At 38.7% G+C, this 22,644-nt stretch overlaps 1 protein-coding gene across 11 annotated transcripts in view; it reads left to right on the forward strand.

Moving 5' to 3' along the window:
• TTC3 (tetratricopeptide repeat domain 3) overlaps window positions 1-22,644 on the forward strand; it is a 116,322-nt gene that overhangs the window by 70,961 nt on the left and 22,717 nt on the right. For all 11 annotated transcript variants that reach the window (XM_044390068.3, XM_057306802.1, XM_026504616.4 and 8 more), the window contains 7 exons: window positions 1,916-1,962; window positions 2,907-2,963; window positions 3,504-3,577; window positions 4,902-5,063; window positions 12,056-13,121; window positions 14,297-14,362; window positions 14,513-14,662. In XM_044390068.3, coding sequence (XP_044246003.1) covers window positions 1,916-1,962; window positions 2,907-2,963; window positions 3,504-3,577; window positions 4,902-5,063; window positions 12,056-13,121; window positions 14,297-14,362; window positions 14,513-14,662 — 1,622 coding nt within the window. The remainder of the gene's footprint in view (window positions 1-1,915; window positions 1,963-2,906; window positions 2,964-3,503; window positions 3,578-4,901; window positions 5,064-12,055; window positions 13,122-14,296; window positions 14,363-14,512; window positions 14,663-22,644) is intronic.

Raw genomic sequence — 22,644 nt, forward strand, 5'->3', positions numbered from 1 at the left:
ACAGCTTCGTGACTAGAGGCCTTACTTGATAGCCTGAATTTATTGCCATCAGTTTGCTGCTGCTGGTAATAAAATGCTGTCTGGCAACTGAGCTTGTAAACCCAATGCTTGGATCACACAAAATAAAAAGGACACCCTTCTCAGTGTGTGTTTGTTTGTTTGTTTTTAGATTTTATTTATTTGACAGGGAAACAGCGAGAGAGGGAACACAAGCAGGGGGAGTGGGAGAGGAAGAAGCAGGCTCCCAGCAGAGCAGGGAGCCCGACGCGGGGCTCAATCCCAGGACCCTGGGATCACGTGTGAGCCGAAGGCAAACGCCTAACAACTGAGCCACCCAGGCACCCCAGTGTGCATTTTTTTTGTACCCCAGCTATGCAGTCCGTCTGGCTATGACTCTGTCTGCTTAGTCATAGAGTCAGAACCCACCAGCCAAATGACCAGCCATCCCAACAGATTTTCCCCTCTAATAGCTCTGCTTCTCAATCTTACACCAGATATTTTCAGTTTTCTCTCTTTTCATTTAAAGAGATGATTATATTTCTTAAAACTTTTCAGAATCCATTGGTTGTGTAAAAGAAAATATTCAATAATGTCACCAATGCTATGATAATTTGAAGTTCCATCCTCTGTCCTGAACTCTGCATACTATTTTCCTGTTGGTATTTCTTTGTAGACAGCTAAAAGGCCCGTTAAGAGCAGTGTGGCTGAACCAACTTATATCCCTAGAGATCTGTTTTTCCTAAATTATTCTTAGTAACATTGTTATATATCTTGTATCTAAGCAGGAAACCCTGGGGCGCCTGGGTGGCTCAGTCTGTTAAGCGTCTGCCTTCAGCTCAGGGCGTGATCCCAGGGTCCTGGGATTGAGCTCGCGTTGGGCTCCCTGCTCTGCTGGGAGCCTGCTTCTTCCTCTCCCACTCCCCCTTCTTGTGTTCCCTCTCTCGCTGGCTGTTTCTCTGTTAAATAAATAAATAAAATCTTTTTAAAAAAGGCAGGAAACCCTCAGTTCTTCCTTTTTCCTATTACCACATGTCTAGTTTGTCACTGGTTCCAATAAGGTTTATCTTTGATCCGTCCTTTCTTGTCCAACTCCACTTCCTACGTCAGAACCTTAGTAATCTTTCCGTGACTAGACCATCCTGGTAGCCTCCAAACTGGTCTCTATTCCTCTAGACCTTCCCACTCCAGATCTTCCTCTTACATTACCACTAGTGACTCTTCTAGAACATCTGATCCTATAATGATTTTGCTAAACATTTGCTTCGTTTTGCCTACACATTAAATTCACATCATCTGCCTGGGTTTATCATCACTCTCCCCATCTGCCCTCTGTATATACATCTCACTTCTTGAAGGTGTCCAAACCTTCCTTGTGCTTTTCCTGCCTTGTGTCTTTGCTCATGCATTTCCTCCAACCATGTCCTACTCCTTTGCTTGTTTATTTCAAGTCTCGCTTTCCCAGCTGCGCCCTCTCTGACCTCTTCTTGGGCTTCATCCTTGAAGACTTTATTATTCCATCACCTTTGTTTCCATTGTATTTATTGAGGCATTTGGTATACTGGCTATTGGTCTGTTTGTGTATTTTGCACAATACAAGCTTAGAACACAGACTTATCTGTGGCAGGGGCTGTTCTCTGCATTTCTGTATTCCCGGTACCTAACATAGAGTTTGACACCTAGAAAGCACTCAAATTGTGCTGAATTGGGTTCACATTTTGTGGTTCTTTGTGGTTGGTTTCCATTTAATTGGCCATTTTGCTCTTGGTTTCTAAACTAAATTTGTGTCGAAGCCAAATAAGGAGTAAAACATAGTTGATGATAGTAGTACCTGGGGTAGTTCTCTTTAAGGCTTTAGTATGTTGTTTGGCAGTGCAAAAGTTCCATTTTCTCACAAATCGTCGGTATTTTCCTGCAGACAGCCGCTGTACTGTATTAAGGAAACAAGACAGTGGCGATGTGCCGGTAAGTTACTTCATCACTTTAACTGTAGTGTGCTAATTTGTGTTAACCAAAGGAAGAGAGGAGTACCCAGGCCAGTGTTTATTTGCATCACAGTGGCATTCTAGAACCAAATGTGGAAGATTTCTGGCTGATGTATGCTAATTTCTTAGAAAGTTAATACCAGTCTTCCTCTTAGAATTAGAGTGACAGTCAGCAAACTTGAAGGCTTAAATTAGTGTCCATAAAGTTTTGCAACTAATAAATGTTAATCTCAGAAATAGGGAAGGAGTTGTTATCTCCTGGCATAAAAATGAAAAGTTATCTGTAATGATTAAAGTTTTAATGTTTTGCTCTGTAAGGAAAACAAAGAGACTTTGTTTTGGATGGCTCCAAATTGAGTTTAAGTTAAAATAATTCCAGAGTTTTTCTTAGTAGGTTGTGGCAGTTTTCAGACAGAAAGGTGCTTATTTACTGACTTTTAGGATCAGGTCATCTGTACTTGAAATTTTGTCTTAATCTGCTGTTGAATACTGCCCAGCTAAGTATGAAAACACAGCTAACACACCCATGGGAAGTTAAATGTCTTCCAAGTCCACTGTGCCCCCAGAATTAGCCAGGTGAAGAGTGTCTAGTTTAGCTTAGTAAAAGGAATATCATTAAAATGCTGGTAGCATATAACTGGAATTACTCTAAAAGACTGATTGCTTGAAATAACATAAACCTTCTTACAAATGAGTTTAAAATGCTGGAGCAATTTTAATTATAACATAGTCATCCTTGAGCTTTCTCTTTTCTATTAATCCTAACACTAGGGCTAATATAGTAAATGCTATTTTTGTTCAGCACTTTTGTTATTTTTGTTATATATATATTCAGCTTGTGCCTAAAAGCAGTATGGTATCTTTATTTTGAGCTTTGTAATTCTTTTATTTGCATTTTCATTGTTCCCCCCCCCATTTTTCCAGTTTAATTCTGCCAAGATAAAAAATAAAGGCAAGAAAAAGAAGCCAAAAGATTCAAAGGTATAGAGTATTTTCTGTATCAATTCTTGTATAAAATAATTGAATAGATAAATTAGAATTAACCAATATTGGGGGATATTTTGAAGCATTTTGTAGAGAAAGACTTTTTTTTTAAGATTTAATCTAAAGATTTGCTCCAAGCCCATGAGATAAATAGAGTGCTGTTTATTTTACGGTGGGTTCTCCTTGGCTGTCATAAATGTGGGGGCTCAGGTAAGGAGGGCAGGAGTTGAGACAGGAAACAAATATTAGGGGAGGATGAGAGCAGCTGTGTGTAAGTTCCACTAAAACTTGTCTTTTTATCTTTGACATTTAAAATTTTTTTGGAGCGTTGAAAGCTACCTGAATGTTAATTTGGGCTTACTTATGGCTGTTGAAACAGTAACTATGTGTTTCTGTACACAAGAAAAATTTAGATAAGTCTTGTATATTGGCAGTTTGCATGAATATTTATATAAGCATTCATCAGTTTTAATGCTAATTTTTTTCATGGAATTTTAAGGTAGAAAATCATTTTCGTTTTTCTGTCTTTTGAACTAGCCTATGTTAGTGGGGTCTGGAACAGCTACAGTAACAACAAATAATGAGAGTGTCACTTCAGGTGAAGACCATAAGTAAGTACAATTAAAATTTTTTTGCTTCATTTTAACTCAGGTGTATTAACTTAGCACGTGGTATTAATTTAACGTAAATTAAACTTGTGTTTTATTTCCCTGACTTCACTGTCTAAAGATGTGCATCTGTTATGACAACCTGGTGTGATACATCTTGGTTGAATTTATAGCATGGCTTGTCTGCATTAAGAATTCATGCAAACTACATTAAAATCACTGGGTTAATGACATTCATTAGATCAGTTTGGAAACTTACTATGTGCAAGATAACTGTGGGAAAATCCTAGAAAAGAGTCCTTAGAATGTTCAGTGAAAAGAATGTCCTATTGATAATCACTAGCATATTTGCTATAGTAGCAGAGAGGAAGATGTTTCAGAAGCTGTATATGATGTTGTGGTTTAACCTTAGATATGAGCAATTTTCAGTGTCTAGTTGTTGAAACTTGAGTTTTCAGGAAACAAATAGACATAAGAAGAAAAAAATAGTGAGTAGCAGTGACCTTTTTATGTCCTATTCCTTTATGGACTAGAAATCCACGGTTTTTTGGTTTTTTTTTCACATTTCTTAAAGGAGTTGTCATAACAACTGCTTTCCCACAGTCATTTTTACGGATTCTTTAAATGGAGGAATCATTTTAAGTTAAAATAGTAAAAGCCTATACTTAGATAACACTTAGATTCCAGGTACTATTCCATTGGCTTTATAAACTCATTGAATCCACTCTTCCACCCTAAGAAGTAAGAATTATGTCCATTTGACGGATAAGGAGTCTCCTCATGCACCATATAGTTGAATGGTATGGTATGGTTGAGTGATGTGCCCAAGAGCCTGAAGCTTATAAATAGCAGAGCCAAGGAATTAAATCCAGCAATCTGGTTTTAGAACTCACACTCAAACTACCACATCTTTTTAGAATGCTAGAATGTTATATTTTAGAAAAATAAATCTTTTTAGTAAGTCTCTCAATCTCATTTTAACTGAATAGCAGTTATAATAAAATCTTTCATTTTTCTCTTTAACAAGTTACCATTAAAGTAACATCGATACTTTTAAAACCAGAAGTTTCAAAAAATTTGCTCTTGGGAGCAAGGGTAGGTACTTAATTAAAAGTGCTTACTCAGTGGTCATGCATATATATATGTATATATATATATATATATATGTAATTGTGGAAGGGTAACGTTTCTACATTTAATTCTCTGGTAGTGTTTTTTTGCATTGTAAAGCTGAGTAATATTACTGTCTTTATATTTATTTCAATTTAAATATTATCTGGGTTACCTCAGAAGTTTATGATTCACAAAATTGTTTTTTTATCTGCAGGCGCAGTTCTAATTCTGCAGGCCCATTTGTGGTACCTGACCACCTTCGGCAAGATGTGGAAGAATTTGAAGCTATCTACGAGCAGCACAGTAGTGAATATGTTGTCCGTAATAAGAAGCTGTGGGACATTAACCCAAAACAAAAATGTTCAACTCTGTATGAGTAAGTAGTTTAACATTCCTACAAGCATTATTTTATACTGAAGCTGCCAGTTAAAGATCTCAAGTTGTTTAATTTGTGTCCATTGTGCTTATTAAAGGAATCATTTATTGGCTCACAAACCTGAGGAAGAAAAGTATTTTTACAGCTTTTGTCACGTATTACACAGAGTTAACGGAGTGTTTTTAACTATTAAATTTAGAATCCTAATTATTATTGGTTTTGTCAGTTTGAGCTGCTTAAAATAGGTATTTTCTGTTTCTAAAACTCACCTGGTATATGCTGATAGGACCTATAAAGTTTCCAGCCATAATCTTTTTTTTTATTCATTTGAGAGCGAGAGAGAGAGAAAGAAAGTGACATATGCACACATGCACGCAGGTAGGGGGAGGGGCAGAGGAAGAGAATCTTCAAGCTGAGCATGGAACTGGACACTCTGCTTGATCTCATGACCCATGAGATCATGACCTGAGCTGAAACCAAGAGTTAGGACACTTAACTGACTGAGCCACCCAGGGGCCCTCAGCCGTAATCTTTTATCATGACTTCCAAGGCATACAGTACTCCTCCCTTATCCTTAGTTTTGCTTTCCAAGATTTCACTAACCCACTGTCAACCGTGGTCTTGAAGCCGATGGTCCTCCTGACGTATTGTCAGAAGGCAGTAGTAGCCTTACATTACATCACAGTGCCTGTGTCACTCACCTCACTTCATCTTGTCATGTAGACATTTTATCATCTCCCATCATCATAAGAAGGGTGAGTACAGTGCAATAAGATATTTTGAGAGAGAGATCACATTCACATAACTTTCATTACAGTATATTATTATAACTTCTGTTTCATCATTAGTTACTGCTGTTAATTTCTTATTGCACCTAATTTATAACTTAAACTTTATCATAAGTATGTATGCATAGGAACAAAACAGTGTAAATAGGGTTCAGTACTATCTGTGGTTTCAGGCATCCCTGGGGGTCTTGGAACATACCTCTCATTGATAAGGGTGGAGTTATACATTTGACAAGGAGTAGTATGATTATTTGATCTTACTGTTCCTTTGTTGATGGATGCGGATGTTCAGCATCTCGTAAGTCCAGTGAGAAGTTAATAAGTCTGAGTGGGGTGGATAAAGTAATGGAGTAAAGAGTTCAGGAAAATCTAGGAAGCAGTTAACCATTTTGAGCTTGGTATTATTAAGGTATTGCTGCCTTCTGGGGCACCTGGGTGGCTCAGTCGTTAAGCGTCTGCCTTCAGCTCAGGTCATGATCCAGGGTCCTGGGATCGAGCCCCTCATCGGGCTCCCTGCTCAGCGGGAAGCCTGCTTCTCCATCTCCCGCTCCCCCTGCTTGTGTTCCTTCTCTTGCTGCCTCTCTGTCAAATAAATAAATAAAATCTTAAAAAAAAAAAAAAAAGATATTGCTACCTTCCTTAAGAAGAGAAATTGAGGGCTAAGACCTGCAATTAAAAATTAATTTAAAAGCTAACTGTTGGGGCGCCTGGGTGGCACAGCGGTTAAGCGTCTGCCTTCGGCTCAGGGCGTGATCCCGGCGTTGTGGGATCGAGCCACACATCAGGCTCCTCCGCTATGAGCCTGCTTCTTCCTCTCCCACTCCCCCTGCTTGTGTTCCCTCTCTCGCTGGCTGTCTCTATCCTGTTGAATAAATAAATAAATAAAAATCTTAAAAAAAAAAATAAAAGCTAACCGTTCTCCCAGAAAACCTGTCACTCATCCATAATTTAGTCATTCCTTCTATTTTCCCCAGTTGCATTATTTCTGTTCAGTCTAGTTATGCTCATAGGTCCCTCTTCATGGTTTTTCTTTAGAGTTGAAATGTTGAGCAAATCATATTTCCAGAGAACTCTCCTGGATGACCATATGGAAATAGCTATAAAACTACACTAGTATTTCTTAAAATATGGTAGGCTTTGCTTCAGGCATCCAAAACTGAAGCTAAATCGTATCATTTTGAGGGCCTTGCTTCTTAAGGAATTTATTACTGTTACAAGTGGGAGGAAATTAAACAACTTCGTGAGAAAAAAAATAGGCTGATTTGTATTTTGAGATAGAACTTAAAGTCATGAAGTTGCGGGGAGTTACATCTCAAAACAATTGTTTCTTTGAATTTTCGAAAGTAGACATGTAATGATGGGCTTAAGAATGATTTCTTTAGGGGCTCCTGGCTGGCTCAGTCAGAGGAGTGTGTGACTCTTGATCTCGGGGTTGTGAGTTCAAGCCCCATACAGGATGTACAGATTACTTAAATGAATAATTAAACAAAAACTTCAAAAAGAAAAAAAAAAGATTTCTTTTAAAAGGTGGCCAGTGGATAAAAGAAAGAAAAATGAAACTACTATAATTTTCTTTATGACAAGAGTGTAGAGTAGAAAAATTATTAGACAGGGAATCAAGAATATTGGGTTAACTGCTATTAACTTTAAGTATTTCACCGTGAAGTAGGGGATTAGACTGATTGCCGTTTAATTGACCTAATGCCCTTCCAGTTCTAACATTTTATGATTTTATATAGTTGAAGCAAATTAAATTTCAATGGGTAGTAGTCTGCATTTAGCTTTTCCTAACACCTCATTAGTGGTGGTAATTAGTCGTCCAGCATTTATTAACCATTTAGGGTTAAGCACTGTGGAAGATTGCAGAAAAAGTAGAAGATACAGTCCTTTCATGCAGCTTGTAAGTAGCAGGAGAGCTAAAATGATTATTGGTCAGGTCACAGTGTATTGCAAATAAAATTACTCTGAAATAAGGTTTATGAGCTTGTACAAAACAGTGATTTTTCAAAGGACCACAACTGGAATAGTAGGGTGGGGATACCTTCTGAAATGTTTTCTCCATCCTTATCCCTTGCCCCTGTGCCAGCAGTGACGTGTAATTGCACTGTGGTTCGGATGACCAACCATGACCATTTCAGACACTAATGGTCATCATCGAATTATGAAAATATATGTACATATATATATATATATATATATAACATAAGAACTATTAATATTTCTGGTATCATTACCTTTTTTTTTTTTTTTAAACTCCTGTCATGTGTAGTGTGCCTCCTTTTTGTCTCTGGTCCTGAAGTGCAGAGTCTGAGACTTTGAATGAGGGCAGGCAGTGATAAGAGTGGAGATGAATCTTGTGCAACTTGGCAGAAGACCGAGTCAGCCTCATCATTTCAGTTGTTATCTGGCACCTTTCATTAGAGCTCTGGCCTCTTTCATTCTGCTAGACAGTCACACCAATACCACTGTTCAGTGTGCATTGGTGGATGGATTCTAACCCCTGTAAAACACTGAAGTATTAAGAAATTATATTCATGCTATTTTGGATGCTTGTTTATCTTACAGAGATGATTTTTCAAAGCTAGAAAGATGTATAAATAGAGTTAAAGTTCATTTTGTGTTGCATTTCAAATAATAGTGACTATAAAAATTTTATTCATGATATGGTTATAATGTTTCCGTTTGGGCTAGAGACCCATGTTAAATTAAATTTTGTTCTGCTTTAGTGTTTGAAAAATTCATAGCTATTTAGCCAGTGGAAAAAATGTGGAGGCTCTATTTCTTTAAAAATTTTTTTTCTGATTGTTAAAGTAATAATATAAATTACTATGGAATTTTTTTAAATAAAGGAAAAAAATTATGAATAATTCTATCACCCAGATATAACTGCAGTTAATTTTTGGTGTATATCCTTTCAGGCTTTTAAAATGTAGGTGTGTAAAACAGAGGTTTTAAAATTTATAAACTTTTAGCATTTTACATTTTACTATATTTTATTTATATATATATTTTTAATTTTTTTAAAAAGATTATTTATTTATTTATTAGACAGAGACAGCCAGCGAGAGAGGGAACACAAGCAGGGGGAGTGGGAGAGGAAGAAGCAGGCTCCCAGCGGAGGAGCCTGACGTGGGGCTCGATCCCATAACGCCGGGATCACGCCCTGAGCCGAAGGCAGACGCTTAACCGCTGTGCCACCCAGGAGCCCCTATATTTTATTTATATTTTACTATACATTCAGCTTTGTCATAACCTTTTTCACTCAGATAGTGAGCATTTTTTTCATATCCTTGACTATTCTTCAAGAACATGACTTTTATTAGTTGCTTTGTAAACATGACCAGATCTGTGCTACCATTTACATTGCTAGCTATTGAAAAGCTCATTGCTGGGGCGCCTGGGTGGCTGTTGGTTAAGCGACTGCCTTTGGCTCGGGTCGTGATCCCAGGGTTCTGGGATTGAGCCCCGAGTCGGGCTGCTTGCTTGGCAGGGAACCTGCTCCTCCCTCTCCCTCTGCCTGCTATTCTGCCTGCTTGTGCACTCTCTCTCTCTGTCAAATAAATAAATATTTTTTAAAAAAAGAAAGAAAAGCTCATTGCTGAATTACTTAGAGTGGTTTCCTTGTATGTGGTCTCTGTTTTTTAGTTACCCCTTTTTGGATTTAAGTGTTTTAATCCAGGTGGAAAAGTTTTGTTTTTCAATGATTCTCTTTAGTATTCATCATGGAGAGCAGAAGGTAAATACACGTACACAGTTCATGAATTATTCTGCTGTTGCTTAATAGCAGCTAAATGCCAAATGGAAAGGTATCTCTCTTCAGAGAGATGGTAGAGCCGAAGTTATACCAATCAGCCGAAATCCTCAACAGGGGTTACTGATTCTGAGACTACAGTGATTTCTTTTTACCTCACTTTCCTTCGGACCCTTCTGCTTTTAGAGATTTCTCATTAAAAATGAAATTGGAGGGGCACTTGGGTGGCTCAGTTGGTTAAGCAACCAACTCTTTTTTTTTTTTTTTTAAAGATTTTATGTATTTATTTGACAGAGAAAGAGACAGCCAGCGAGAGAGGGAACACAAGCAGGATGAGTGGGAGAGGAAGAAGCAGGCTCCCAGCAGAGCAGGGAGCCTGACATGGGGCTCGATCCCAGGACCCTGGGATCATGCCCTGAGCCGAAGGCAGACACTTAATGACTGAGCCACCCAGGAGCCCCATCTTTTTTTTTTTTTTTTTTTTTTAATGACCAAAGGGAGTTTATTTTAGAAATGGAAGACTGATTTAACATTTTAAAATCAGTGTAACCCACCTAAGAAATCGAAGAAGAAAAACTACATTATCATCTTAGACATAGACCATACATTTGAAAAAAAAATTTTTTTATATTCTTTCCAGTTAAAAATTCTCAGCAAATTAGAAATAGAAGGAAACTTCCTAATCTGAAAGAAGAGATCCATGGAAAACCTACAACTAATATATTACATAGTGGTGAAAGACTGAATGCTGCCTTTTTTTTTTTTTCATCTTTTTTATTCAGTTAGACACTGTAAGGTACATCATTAGTTTTTGACGTGTTCAGTGGTTCATTAGTTATGTATAACACACAGTGCTCATCACATGTGTCCTCCTCAGTACCCGTCACCATGTCACCCCCTCCCCCTTGAAACCCTGTTTTTTTCCTGTGGTCCATAGTCTTCATGGTTCTTCTCCCCTTCAGATTTCCCTCCCTTCCCCTGTGGTCCTCTGTGCTATTGCTTATGTTCCACATATGAGTGAAACCATATGATAATTGTCTTTCTCTGCTTAACTTACTTCACTTAGCATAATCCTCTCCAGTTCCATCCACGTCAGTGCAAATGGTCGGTATTCATCTTTCCGATGGCTGATATTCCATTGTATATATGTACCACATCTTCTTTATCCATTCATCTGTTGAAGGGCATCTCTAAGCAGCCGACTCTTGATTTCGGCTCAGGTCATGATCTGAGTCCTGAGATTGAGCCCCGTGTCAGCGGGGAGTCTGCTTGAGGATTTCTCTCCCTCTCCTTCTGCCCCTCCCCCCGAGTGTATTCTTGCATGCGCGCGTGTGCGCGCGCTCTCTCTCTCTCTTTAAAATAAATAAATAAAATCTTAAAATAAAAATGAAGTTTGATGGGACTCTTAAAGTGAAAACAAATCTAACCTGTTACCTTGCAAAACAACACGTGTGTTGGGGAGTTTGAATTGTAGAGATTATTCTAAGGGGAAAATAGTCATCAAAAACACTTAAAGTATTTAGAGGAGCATTGCTGACGAAAAGTAGTGGCATTTGGTCTTTAACCTTCAGAATATCAGTTACTTTGAGTAGAGGTTAATCATTTTCAGAAATAGTCCTATGCCTTTTTCTCTAGCAGCATCTGTACATAAAGTGGTCTCTTTTGCTTCAAAGAAGTGTTTTTACCTTCCCCCTAAATAAGTTGTCTTCCTGGTTAGTGTTAATTTACTAAGAAAGTCCTTTGGAGATTTTTGCTCTTGAAAAAGCAAATCTTTTTGGTGGTGTGTGGTGTGTGTCTTTCTTCCTAGTTAATGCCACTGTTATAGACTGAATACCAAATTCAAATGGAAGAGTAAGGCTCTTTGAGGCTGACACAAGAGTGGGAAAAAAAAAACAGCCCCAGAACTGGAGGTAGATTAAGGGATCGCCCCATTACTGTGTGTCTGATCCTGTACTATGTTGGTTTATTGATCAGACAGGATTAATTTCAATACCTTTAAATCATTGCCTAGTCTTCAACAGAAAAATGTTAAGATTACTACATGCAAATTCCATAGGATTTTAGTGAAATTTGATGTCTTCTCATTTGACATCTCGTTACTAATATTCCTGTATAATAAATTTTCTTTTCATTACTTTTAAAATAGATTGTCTAATTATGTAATTGAAATTTATAAAATAACTTTTTAATCCCTTTTTATTCTTTTTTTTTTTTCAAAAGAAATTTTTAAGGATTATTTTCCAAGGGGTAAACAAAATTTTGCTTTTAGAGTATCATTGATTGCAGTTAGCTTTTGTCAGATTTAATATGAATATAATATGTTTGTTGGGGAGCTGTTGAGATCAGTTGGAAAAGAAATTGCTTTGGGAGAATTTTGGGGAAAATATTTTTTTCAAATGAACATGTATAAGTACTTCCTTATAATAACACGTAAACATAATTTTTTTTCCAAGTTATTTCTCTCAGTTGTTGGAGGAGCATGGTCCCTTGGACATGAGTAATAAAATGTTCTCTGAAGAATATGAATTCTTCCCAGAAGAAACTCGACAGATACTAGAAAAAGCTGGAGGTTTGAAATCTTTTCTCCTGGGATGTCCTCGTTTTGTTGTGATTGACAACTGTATTGCATTGAAGAAAGTTGCATTGCGGCTCAAGAAAAAGAGAAAGAAGAAAAACATCAAGACAAAAGTGGAAGAAATTTCAAAAACAGGGGAGTATTTACGAGTTAAACTGCCACTGAATCCAACCGCTAGGGAATTTAAACCAGATGTAAAATCCAAACCAGGGTCTGATTTATCTTCAGCAGCAACTTCTGAGGATGCGAAGTCCAAACCTACAGCTGCGAATTCTCCCAAACCAACCTATGAGGCTGTGAAGCCGAAACCAGAGTCTGATAATTCTTCTAGATCAGTTTCTGAGGATGAGAAGCCGAAAGAAGTCTCTTCTGATTCTCCCAAACCAGTATCCGAGGAGGCAGGTCACAAGCGAGTATCCTCTAATTCTCCCAAACCAGCTTCTGAGGATGTGAAACCAACCTACTGGACTCAACCCCATTTGGTCACAGGCTCCTGTACATACCCCCCCTTTCGGGGGTTTGACATTACCCAGACACCACCAACATACGTAAATGTGTTACCGAGTGTGCCCCAGTACACTAACATTTACACACCTCTGGCCAACATGTCTTCTGAGTATCAGCTGCAGAGATCAGTGCCAGTGGTGCCATCTCTTATAGCCAGTGACAAGCCAGATGAAAGTGCTGCTGTGTATTTTGAGGGTCATCGTTTGAATGCTGAGAATGCCGCTGGTAACCAGATTGCTCCTGAAACACAGATCCTTCAGGACTCTTTGGAAGTATCAGTACAGACACAGTGCAGCACAGATGGTGCTGATACAGCCCTGAGTGAGTCTAACAGAATCGATGGTCACTGTGGAGATTCTGCCAACAAGTGGGAAGTAAATCCAGAAAATACCGATGAAGTAACAAATATTCCACATACACAAGTGGTTGCCATACAGGTAAGGCTTAAACAGAAAAAAAATCATCTTAATACTGAAGTTAAATTTTCCTTCTCATCTTTCATTGCCATAATATTTATTAAAATTCTTTTAAATAATTGACTTTATAATGGTTATGAAATCTTTTGCGTAGAAATGTTTTAAAAATATGAACCCTTTTGTAGGGCATGACAGGTAATCCAGAAAGAATTTTTGGGTCTAGTAAATAATACACTTCTTCCCTAACCAAGTTTTGTACCCTTTGAGAAATAAGATAGAGGAATCAGCAGATGGAGCGAGAACATCACCTAATAATTAATAATGGCACCACAAGGATGATGTGGTTTGTTTCTGTAGCACTTGCATGTCCCAACATCGAAGCCCAACACTGGAGCACCAGCTCACCCACGCAGTTATAGTAGTGCTGGACCAGGAAGCCTCCCGTCTTGGGGTGCTTGCCCCACAAGGCTTACTGCATGGAGAATGAAGGGAAAAGTGCTTTTTGCACAGGCAGCTGAGAAAAGCAAGAGTCTGGGCTTATATGTGTGACCAGTTTCTCTCAAACAGGGGAGGAATGGGGGAGTTAAAAAAAGAAAAAAAAATATGTGGAGAGATATGAGAGATGCAAATAAAAGTTCCTAACAAGCAGAGAATAAATTGACGTTCTCCTATAGTTCACTCTGTAGGGTATGAATTCATTAAACCCTTGTTGGATTATTCCCCTCCTCATTATATTTTCTGTTTTCTAAGAAAGTTTTGAAAGAACATGTTAAGGGGCTCCTGGGTGGCTCAGTTGGATAAACGTCTGCCTTCGGCTCGTGGGATGGAGTCCCCTTGTCAGAGTCCTGAGCAGGGAGCCTGCTTCTCCCTGTGTTCTTCCCCCTGTTCATGCTCTCTCACTTATGCTCTCTCTCACTCTCTTTCACTGTCTCTCTCTCTCTCAAATAAATGAAATCTTTAAAAAAAAAAAAAAAAAAACATGTTAAGAGTAATGAACCGAAGTCATTTTTATTTTTACTAATTCTAGGTGATAGCTCTTTCCTAATACAAGTATTTGTAGGAAGCATACAACGTTATTAAAATTGTCAAAAAAAAACCCTTGAAAAAATTGTGGGAATGCCTTAAAATGTCATTACATATGGATTTATTTTACTAGAGCAATTGAGATAAATATAAGTGTTTGTTTTGCCACAAAGGTGTCTTGGAATATAACACATCAAGAAGTCAATACTGAGCCATATGATCCTTTTGAGGCACAACAGGTGAGTCAAAATGAATTATCATGACATTGCCCTTGTAAATTTTCTTCTGCCTTTTATTCTCCTTTGTTTATTTGAGGAGACTATTCAGAACAAGATCAAAATAGGCATTTTGAACTACTTTTAATAGATAATTTTGTAATTTACCTTTAGGGAGATATTTTACAGATTGAGAAGGAGTACCAGGTTTTACAAGAGCAGCTAAAGGAGGCATGCGAAAATTATGAGCAGAGAAAACTCAAGGGCTCAGAAGAGACCCGGGACCTGGAAGAAAAGTTGAAAAGGAACTTAGAAGAAAATAAGGTAATCAGTGTCTGAAACTTCTCTGTAGTAGCATGTGACACGATCAGGAGCATTGTTGGCTGAACAAAGGATTTTTTTTTAATGCCTCTTTAAATTTATGACATATTAAAGTGGCAGTGTTTTTGTACTGTTTTAGAACCTATACATGTTGTTGTATATGAAAAGGGCGGTGAATCTGGGTTTTCATTTATAGTTCAGTTTGCTTCATTAACTAAACCTGTGTTCTGTTGACAAGTTCTGAGTTAACCCTGGTTTATGTTGAGAAGCAGTATAGCATTAGTGGTTCATAGTGTGAGTCTTGGGGTCAGACCGGCTAGGTTCAGATGTAAGCTGGGTTCCGTACTAGTTCTCATCGGGGGCAAGTTATCTAACCTCTTTGTGCTTTAGCTTCTTATTTGGAAAATTTGGGTGATAATAGCTCCCATTTCTTGGGGTTAGATTAATACTTGTAAAGTACTTAAAACTGCCTGGTGCATAATAGGGGCTCTGTAAGTATTGCCTGCCACTGTTACTACTATTCCTACTACTGTCTTCATCTTACTCTTAAGGAAATGTGAGCATAACACGTGGAGCTTAGGCATATTAGATCTGTAAAATCACTTAGACCATTTTGTTTGAGTCTATTGATCTTGAGTTCCATTAGCTAAGGTGGATTACAGTTATATGTAATTGAGTATTGGCTATTGGAGTAATACTAATTAGTGGCAAGGCCAGATTGAATTGGTAGGGAAATGGAATTATAGATGTAGGGGAATCATAGTGCGTTTCTTTTTTAAAACTAAGGTCTTCTGTACAAATTTAACAAAGGGATGTTAGTTAATTTAAGAAAGGATGGATTTACACTTACTGTGGTAAGCATTGTCTAACATATAGAATTGTCAACTACACTTAAATTAAAAACAGAAAAAGGAAAAATTTATTCCAGGAGTCTGGATCAGTAGCTGGGGTACCATATTAAATAGAAGAAAATTTGCTTAGGTGGAACTTTAATCAGGAAATTGATGTATTGAGATTTAAGTACACCCGGCAGAAAAGGGTCCGTTTGTAAAGGTAATGTTACAACATTCCTATTATAATAGTTACAACATTCCTGTTATAACTCATTTTCACTTGCGATGGGACTGGGGCGATTTGAAGGATGAGAGGAATTAGAAGGAACCAGGCTTTCTGGTCAGTTGCCTGGTTGAATGAGATCTTCCTAATTGGGAGAGGAGAAAATGAGCAAAAATAAAACCCTGCACAGTGACTCATAGAACACTAATTTGAATAAGTTACCTGGAGGGCTTAACAAAATAAAATATTTTTATAAACTTTCTATTGCATCAGTAAAATTCAGTTTTACTAAATCCCTATAAGAATGCCTATGGCCACCTGAGTTAAGTGAGGAGAGCAGATTTTCAGACTGCCACTGAAGGTGGGCAACTGATGAGTGAGGTTTCCTTCTCTCTGGCAGAGACTTGTCCAGCTTTGTAAACTGCTGGTCTGACTGGGTCCTGTATTTGTGCTGTTTATCAAGGGCCTCTTTGTATACCTGACCAAGAAATCCACGGTTAACCAGGTGCCCAGGGAGGAGGGCTGCTAGAGAGCCACAGCTCTGACTGGGCTGAGCTTCTGATGTATTTTCTTTTTTTACCTTCATGGAGGCTCGGGGTCTGCTTTTAGGTGGTGGTTCTCAAGAGTGTAGGCAGTCTGTTTTTTAAAAGAGCCATTATTTAGTCCCCAGATTTCAGGCCTGTTAGGTTGTTAGACTTCCCATATAAATTACAGACTCATTTCTTATCAGGACAAGTTGCTCATCTGAGCTTTTAGGTAGTTGTCCACACAGGAGTAGAAGAGATATAGCTGTGGCCATTTCCTTATGAATCATAATTATGTTCATGATCAGCCTGTGGAGGAATCTTTTATAAACATAAAAGGACATTTTTGGCTTTTATTGATTTTTCCCATGGCCTTTGACTCTCTAGTTACTGAGGTTATCAGCTAATACTTTTACTTAAAAATTGCTTGGTATTACATAATGGATGTATTAGATGCAGCATCCCTTCATACTGGAGAGAATACATAGGTAAGCCCAGGCCTCAGTCAGGTTCCCTAGGTTGAACTCCAGCACTACCATCTAATTCCTTAGTTTACCTGGTTTCTTCGACCCTTGGTTTCCTCATTAGTAATACAATCTCTACTTCATAGGTTTGTGAGGACTCACAGGGGTGTTTGGACAAGGGTGGGGTTGTCCAGAGATACTAAGTATAGTAGAAGCAAGAATTATCCCACTTAAAATGCCACTCATTCCCCTACTGAGAAAAACTGCTTAGCACATAAAAAGCATCAATGAAAATCTGAGCTAACTACTTTATATAGCTAATGGGGTTTCATTATTATGGGCTAGGAATAGATAGATAATTAATAGATAATTAGGCCAGTTATCCATTCTGTCAGAGAATACCTGTTCTAAAGCAGAGGCTCCTGTTGTTTTAATATATCTCTAACTTGTAACTGGCAGGTTGTAACTGATTGCAGTATTGCTCAAGGACGTATGTTCTTTTTAGTTTATTATGATAAAATTCACCATTTTAACCATTATAAAGTCTATAATTCATTGGTTTTCAGTAGACTCACAATGTCATATGACCATTACCACTGTCTTGTTCCAGAACCATTTCATAGCACCAAAAAGAAACCCTGTACCCATTAAGCAATCACTCCTCATCTCCCCTGGGACGTGTGTTCTCAAGGTGCTTTAATGAGATTTTCTTATAGCTAAGATGGGTATTTAAGTTGACTTTGACTCTTAAAACACAGTCAAAATAATTTTGGCCTAGAATAATTTATGGAGAAGAATTTTGGAACTTTGTCCTATTTTTAAATTAAAACAGAATCTTGGGCCTTGCCTGCCAGAAATTTCTCAGCCCCCATCTGTGTAGCGGTGTTCTCCTATTCAGTCACAATCTTTGCCAAGCTTAGCCTTTTTTAGTCTAACATTTATGGAGCTTATTATGTGCCATACTCAATTGTAAATTTTTTACTTGAATTATTTTATTTAATCTCAATCATAGTATACTAGTGTATAGTATAGTATACTAGTATTGTCTCCGTTTTACTGTTAAGGAAATGGAGGCAGGAGCAGCTAATGCAACTTGCTCAAGTCATACCAGTACTAAGGGGCAGAACAGTTAGCGAGTGTCAGGCTCTAGAGCCCTTGCTTTTGTCCTCCCTTAAAAGAGAATGTCAGTTCCACAACCAGTTGAAAAACATTTCGGCACTTCATGAGCAGGATAGGTGTATCAGTTAATTGCTGCCGTATAATAATGCTGAGTAACAACCACCTACAAAACCTCAGTGACATAGAACAGTAAACATCAAGTGTGTGAGTGTGTGGATTAGTTTATCCCAGTTGGGCTTGGCTGGACTGTTTCACCTTTGGGTCAGCTGGGGCTCTGTTGTCCTTGGCTGTACTTGCTCATATATGGGGTCACCATATTCTGTGTCCACCTACATCAGAGACATCAGGCCTGCACATTCTGTGAAGATCGTTGCTTGATTTTTTGCTAGTATGTTGTTGAGGATATTATCCATTATTTCATTTGACAAAATTTATTGGATGCTCCCCTCTAAAGAAGACATACCAAATGTCCAACAGAAACCTGAAAAAATGCTCAATATCACTCGACATCAGGGAAATACAAATCAAAACCACAACGAGATACCACCTGACACCAGTCAGAATGGCTAAAATTAATAAGTCAGGAAACAACAGATGTTGTCAAGGATGCAGAGAAAGGGAAACCCTCTTACACGGTTGGTGGGAATGCAATCTGGTGCAGCCACTCTGGAAAACAGTATGGAGGTTCCTCAAAAAGTTAAAAATAGAGCTACCCTATGACACATTTGCACTACTGGGTATTTATCCAAAGGATATAAATGTAGTCATTCAAAGAGGCACATGCACCCCAGTGTTCATAGCAGCAATATCTACAATAGCCAAACTATGGGAAGAGCCCAGATGTCCATTGACTGATGAATGGATAAAGAAGATGGGATACACACACACACACACACACACACACACACACACACACACACACAATGGAATATTCCTCAGCCATCAAAAAGAATGGAATCTTGCCATTTGCAGCGATGTGATTGGAGCTAGAGGACATTATACTAAGCGAAATAAGTCAGAGAAAGACAAATACCGTATGATCTCACTTATATGTGGAACTTAAGAAACAAAACAGATGAACGTGAAGGAAGGAAAAATAAAATAATGAAATCAGAGAGGGAGACAAACCATAAGACTCTTAACTATAGAGGACAAACTAAGGGTTGCTGGAGGGGAGGTGGGTGAGGGGATGGGGTAACTAGGTGATGGGCATTAAGGAGGGCATGTGATAGAATGAGCACTGGGTGTTGTATGCAACTGATGAATCACTAAGTTCTACCTCTGAAACTAATAATACAGTATATGTTAACTAAATTGAATTTAAATAAACAATTAAAAAAAGAATAAGCCAAGCTCTGTGCTGGTCTTCCAGGATTTTTATGCAGCGCCCTCTTTATGAGACCCTAAGAAGGCGTTTCCCTCTGCTTTCACTACCTGGGCTTCTTTGTGCAGCAGATTTGTTTTTATTTTGTGGATAAAGCTCACTGTATTTCCTCTATCTTTGTCAGTCAGAAAAGTTTTAAGCTGTTTCTAAAGAATGGTTAGGGCCTTATGCCACTCTTTTTTTTTTTTAAAGATTTTTATTTATTTCTTTTAAAGAGAGGGAGAGTGCATACACACAAGTGGTGGGAGGGGCAGGGGGTAGGGAAAGAGAATCTTCAGCAGACTCTGCACTTAGCGCAGAGCCCAATGCGGAGCTCAATCCCACAAACCCAAGATAATGACCTGAGCTGAAACCAAGAGTTGGCCACCAACCAGCTGAGCCACCCAGGTTCCCCATGCCATTCATTTTTATATTGCTCTCCCTCTAGTTCTATATTACCATTTTTATCTTTTTATTCTGTTTTCTTTACCTACTTAGTAATCTTTCTGTTTTGTCTTTTTTTTTTTTTTTTAAGATTTTATTTATTTATTTGAGAGAGAGAGAGAGAGATCACCAGCAGCGGGGAGAGGTAGAGAGAGAAGCAGACTCTGGGATCCCAGACCCTGGGATCATGACCTGAGCCGAAGGCAGATGCTTAACCGACTGAGCCACCGAGGTGCAGGAGTACCTCAGTTGTTTATTTTGGAACAAAGTTGAGGTTTAAGAAAAAGAGATACGGAAACCAAATGTTTTCTAATTGAGAAAAAAGCCATCAGGAACTGTTTATAATTATGTCAGTAAGCTGTGCAGATAGAGGATGCAGTTGTGTATAGTCTGTTTTTTCTTTTATTCTAGTGTTTGAAAGAAAAGGATTCAGATCCTTCTCTTTCATGTAGTCAGAGACAGACTCTGACACCTGACCTAGTTAGCATTGTGAGGCAGCTGTGTCTTTAAAGGGTGTAGTTGAAACAGCAGATGAACTCATGTAGCATCTTCTGTGGCTGAGCTTTGTGTGTGTGTGTGTGTGTGTGTGTGTGTGTGTGTGTGTGTGTGTAATTGTGCCTTTTGATACTGAACTCCTTTTGGTACTTGTTGCCAAGTAGGTTCTTATGCCCCAGTATAACCTTGTGGTTACACATTATCTCCTGGCCAAGGGGCTTAATCTGAGGTGAAATCATTGAGAGTGGAAGCACCGGGTAGGTGAGAAACAAGGTTGGCTTGGTTACCAGCAGCAGGGCTTGCATATGGACACTGGTCATGGTAGTAGAAGATAACCACGTGCAGTACAGGATTTTGTAAGTAGAGTAGACATGGTAGTCACCTCAGTGACAGTAATGATTCAGTGATTCATGGTGAAGCAGCAAGGAAAATGTGAGTAAAACTGTCCCCATGCTAGAAGGAATGTCATTGAAAAGATCATTGAACCTCTGCTGCCTGAAAACAGGTGGCCTGTGCATCTCAAAGCCAATGAAATCAACCCTGCCCCTGTGGTAGGACTTGGAGTCTTCATGGACCTGGACTGTTAGCAAATCTGTCACCCAGGAACATCCTAAACTTGGCGTCTAAGGCTTAAGAGGGAGAAATGTCCTTGCTCTAAGTTGGTGTTGTCTTTGCCTGGAAGACCATCACTTCCCACAGAGTCTGTGTAGGTTGGCTTCAGGTACACCATCCTCTTTGAGGGAGGAGACCCCCAATTTTTGTATCTGAACCTATACCCTCAGTAACCTGGTCACATTCTCAGCAGTTGTTGATCTTAGTAGAATTTCAAACTGGAAAATATTAAAATTTAAACTTGTTTCTTGTAAATATTGCTCTATTCCCTGATTCACATATTATTAGAAATATTAATATAGAGAATGTTTTACTTATAAATGGCATGTATTTATAAACATGGACCCCACCTATACCATCTGCCAGCATTGAGTGGATGATACTTTGAAAAATGACATAAAACTTTTAGAGAATCCAGAAGTTTCAGAAAGTAGCACCTGTGTAAGAAAGCTAACAAGGAAGGCTGGGTCTCATGTGGTGTTTTATCTGACCATCTGGGGAAGAGTAACCACCCCTGCTTCAAAATACAGGTTTTCACTTCTGTTTGTCACACTGCCTGAAATCCTGGTGGGTATCTCAACCAAATGCCCCGGTGACCAGGCCAGAAACATCACATTTATATTCTGAAAAGCAAACAAACTATTGGACTTGCCAAATGTATGCTGACTACCTCTAGAGAATCACTGAGGCTGAAGAGCGAAGTGTGAACACTTCTAGGCAAGCTGAGGGGGTTCTTCAGAATTCCTTAGTGCAGTCAGGTGCGTCTGAATGCTGAGAGACATGAAGAAGAGGAAAGACGTTTAAGGTATGCGCTTGGAAGGTGGGCATGCCCTGGGTCAGGGGTGCTTAAATCAAAGGTCAGGTAAAACTTGGGGGCGTTGCAGGAGAGGGGTCCTTGGAGGATGGAATGAATGCCAAAATGAAGCTACTGCAGAATCTTTTCAGGTAGGTTTCAGAGGAGGTTCTGAACTTTCCTCTTTGCCATCTCTGCACCACATTTCTGTCCCCAGCATCCAGGGTAGGACTGTGTCTTATACAGTCAAATAGACTCTTCATGGTCCGGGGACTTGCCCTGTTAACTCTATAGCCCTCCTTGTATCTGGTTTACCACTGTAACCAGGAGCTTCCTGGAAGGAACTGGAGGATGTTTAACTTAATTTCTAACATGGCTTTTCATGGGGAAATGCATTCTAAGTTACAACCAACCAAGTGTTCAGCGGACTTTTGGAATAGGGTGGGAGTTGCCCATATTGGGAAAGTCTGTTTTGAGGAGCAAAGCACACCTGACTTGATCATGTGCTAATCTGTGCTAGAATCCAAGTGCCTGTTGTATAGAGAACACGACTTAGAAGCATGTTGTTCCTTTCTAACTGGTTATGTTGAAAGCTTTTTGAATTCAGTTTTTTATTCCTTTGATTTCTAGTCTCTGTCAAACACTTGTAAATCTCTGCTCTGTCCCATCAGAATGACTGCAGGGTCAAAATTGTGGAGTTGTAACATATTTTATTGTTTATTCATAGATTTATTTAAACATCTGAAGCTAGGTTAACATCTCTGTTTTTATGTCCTAGCCTAGTACATCTTCTGTGCTCTCCTTTTTTGTTAATGGGATTTTTAGCTATTCATTGAAAGTAGAAACCTATCTTTAATTCTGTCAACTTCTGCTTTATGTCTTATATCCCACTTAGAAACACGGTCTCTTACCCGTCCTCTTCCTCTAAAGTTTCCTTTATTTCTTTTTATCATCACTACTGTTACCATCATCCTTATCATCTCTCACTTGGGCTATCGCAGTGAGATTTTAAAAGATTCTACCTTCGGGGCGCCTGGGTTGGCTCAGTCAGTTAAGCGTCCAACTCATGATTTCAACTCAGGTCATGGTCTTGGGGTCATGGGATCGAGCCTATG

This window comes from Ursus arctos, unplaced genomic scaffold (assembly GCF_023065955.2).
Source record: "Ursus arctos isolate Adak ecotype North America unplaced genomic scaffold, UrsArc2.0 scaffold_4, whole genome shotgun sequence".
NCBI classification, from domain to species: Eukaryota; Metazoa; Chordata; class Mammalia; order Carnivora; family Ursidae; genus Ursus; species Ursus arctos.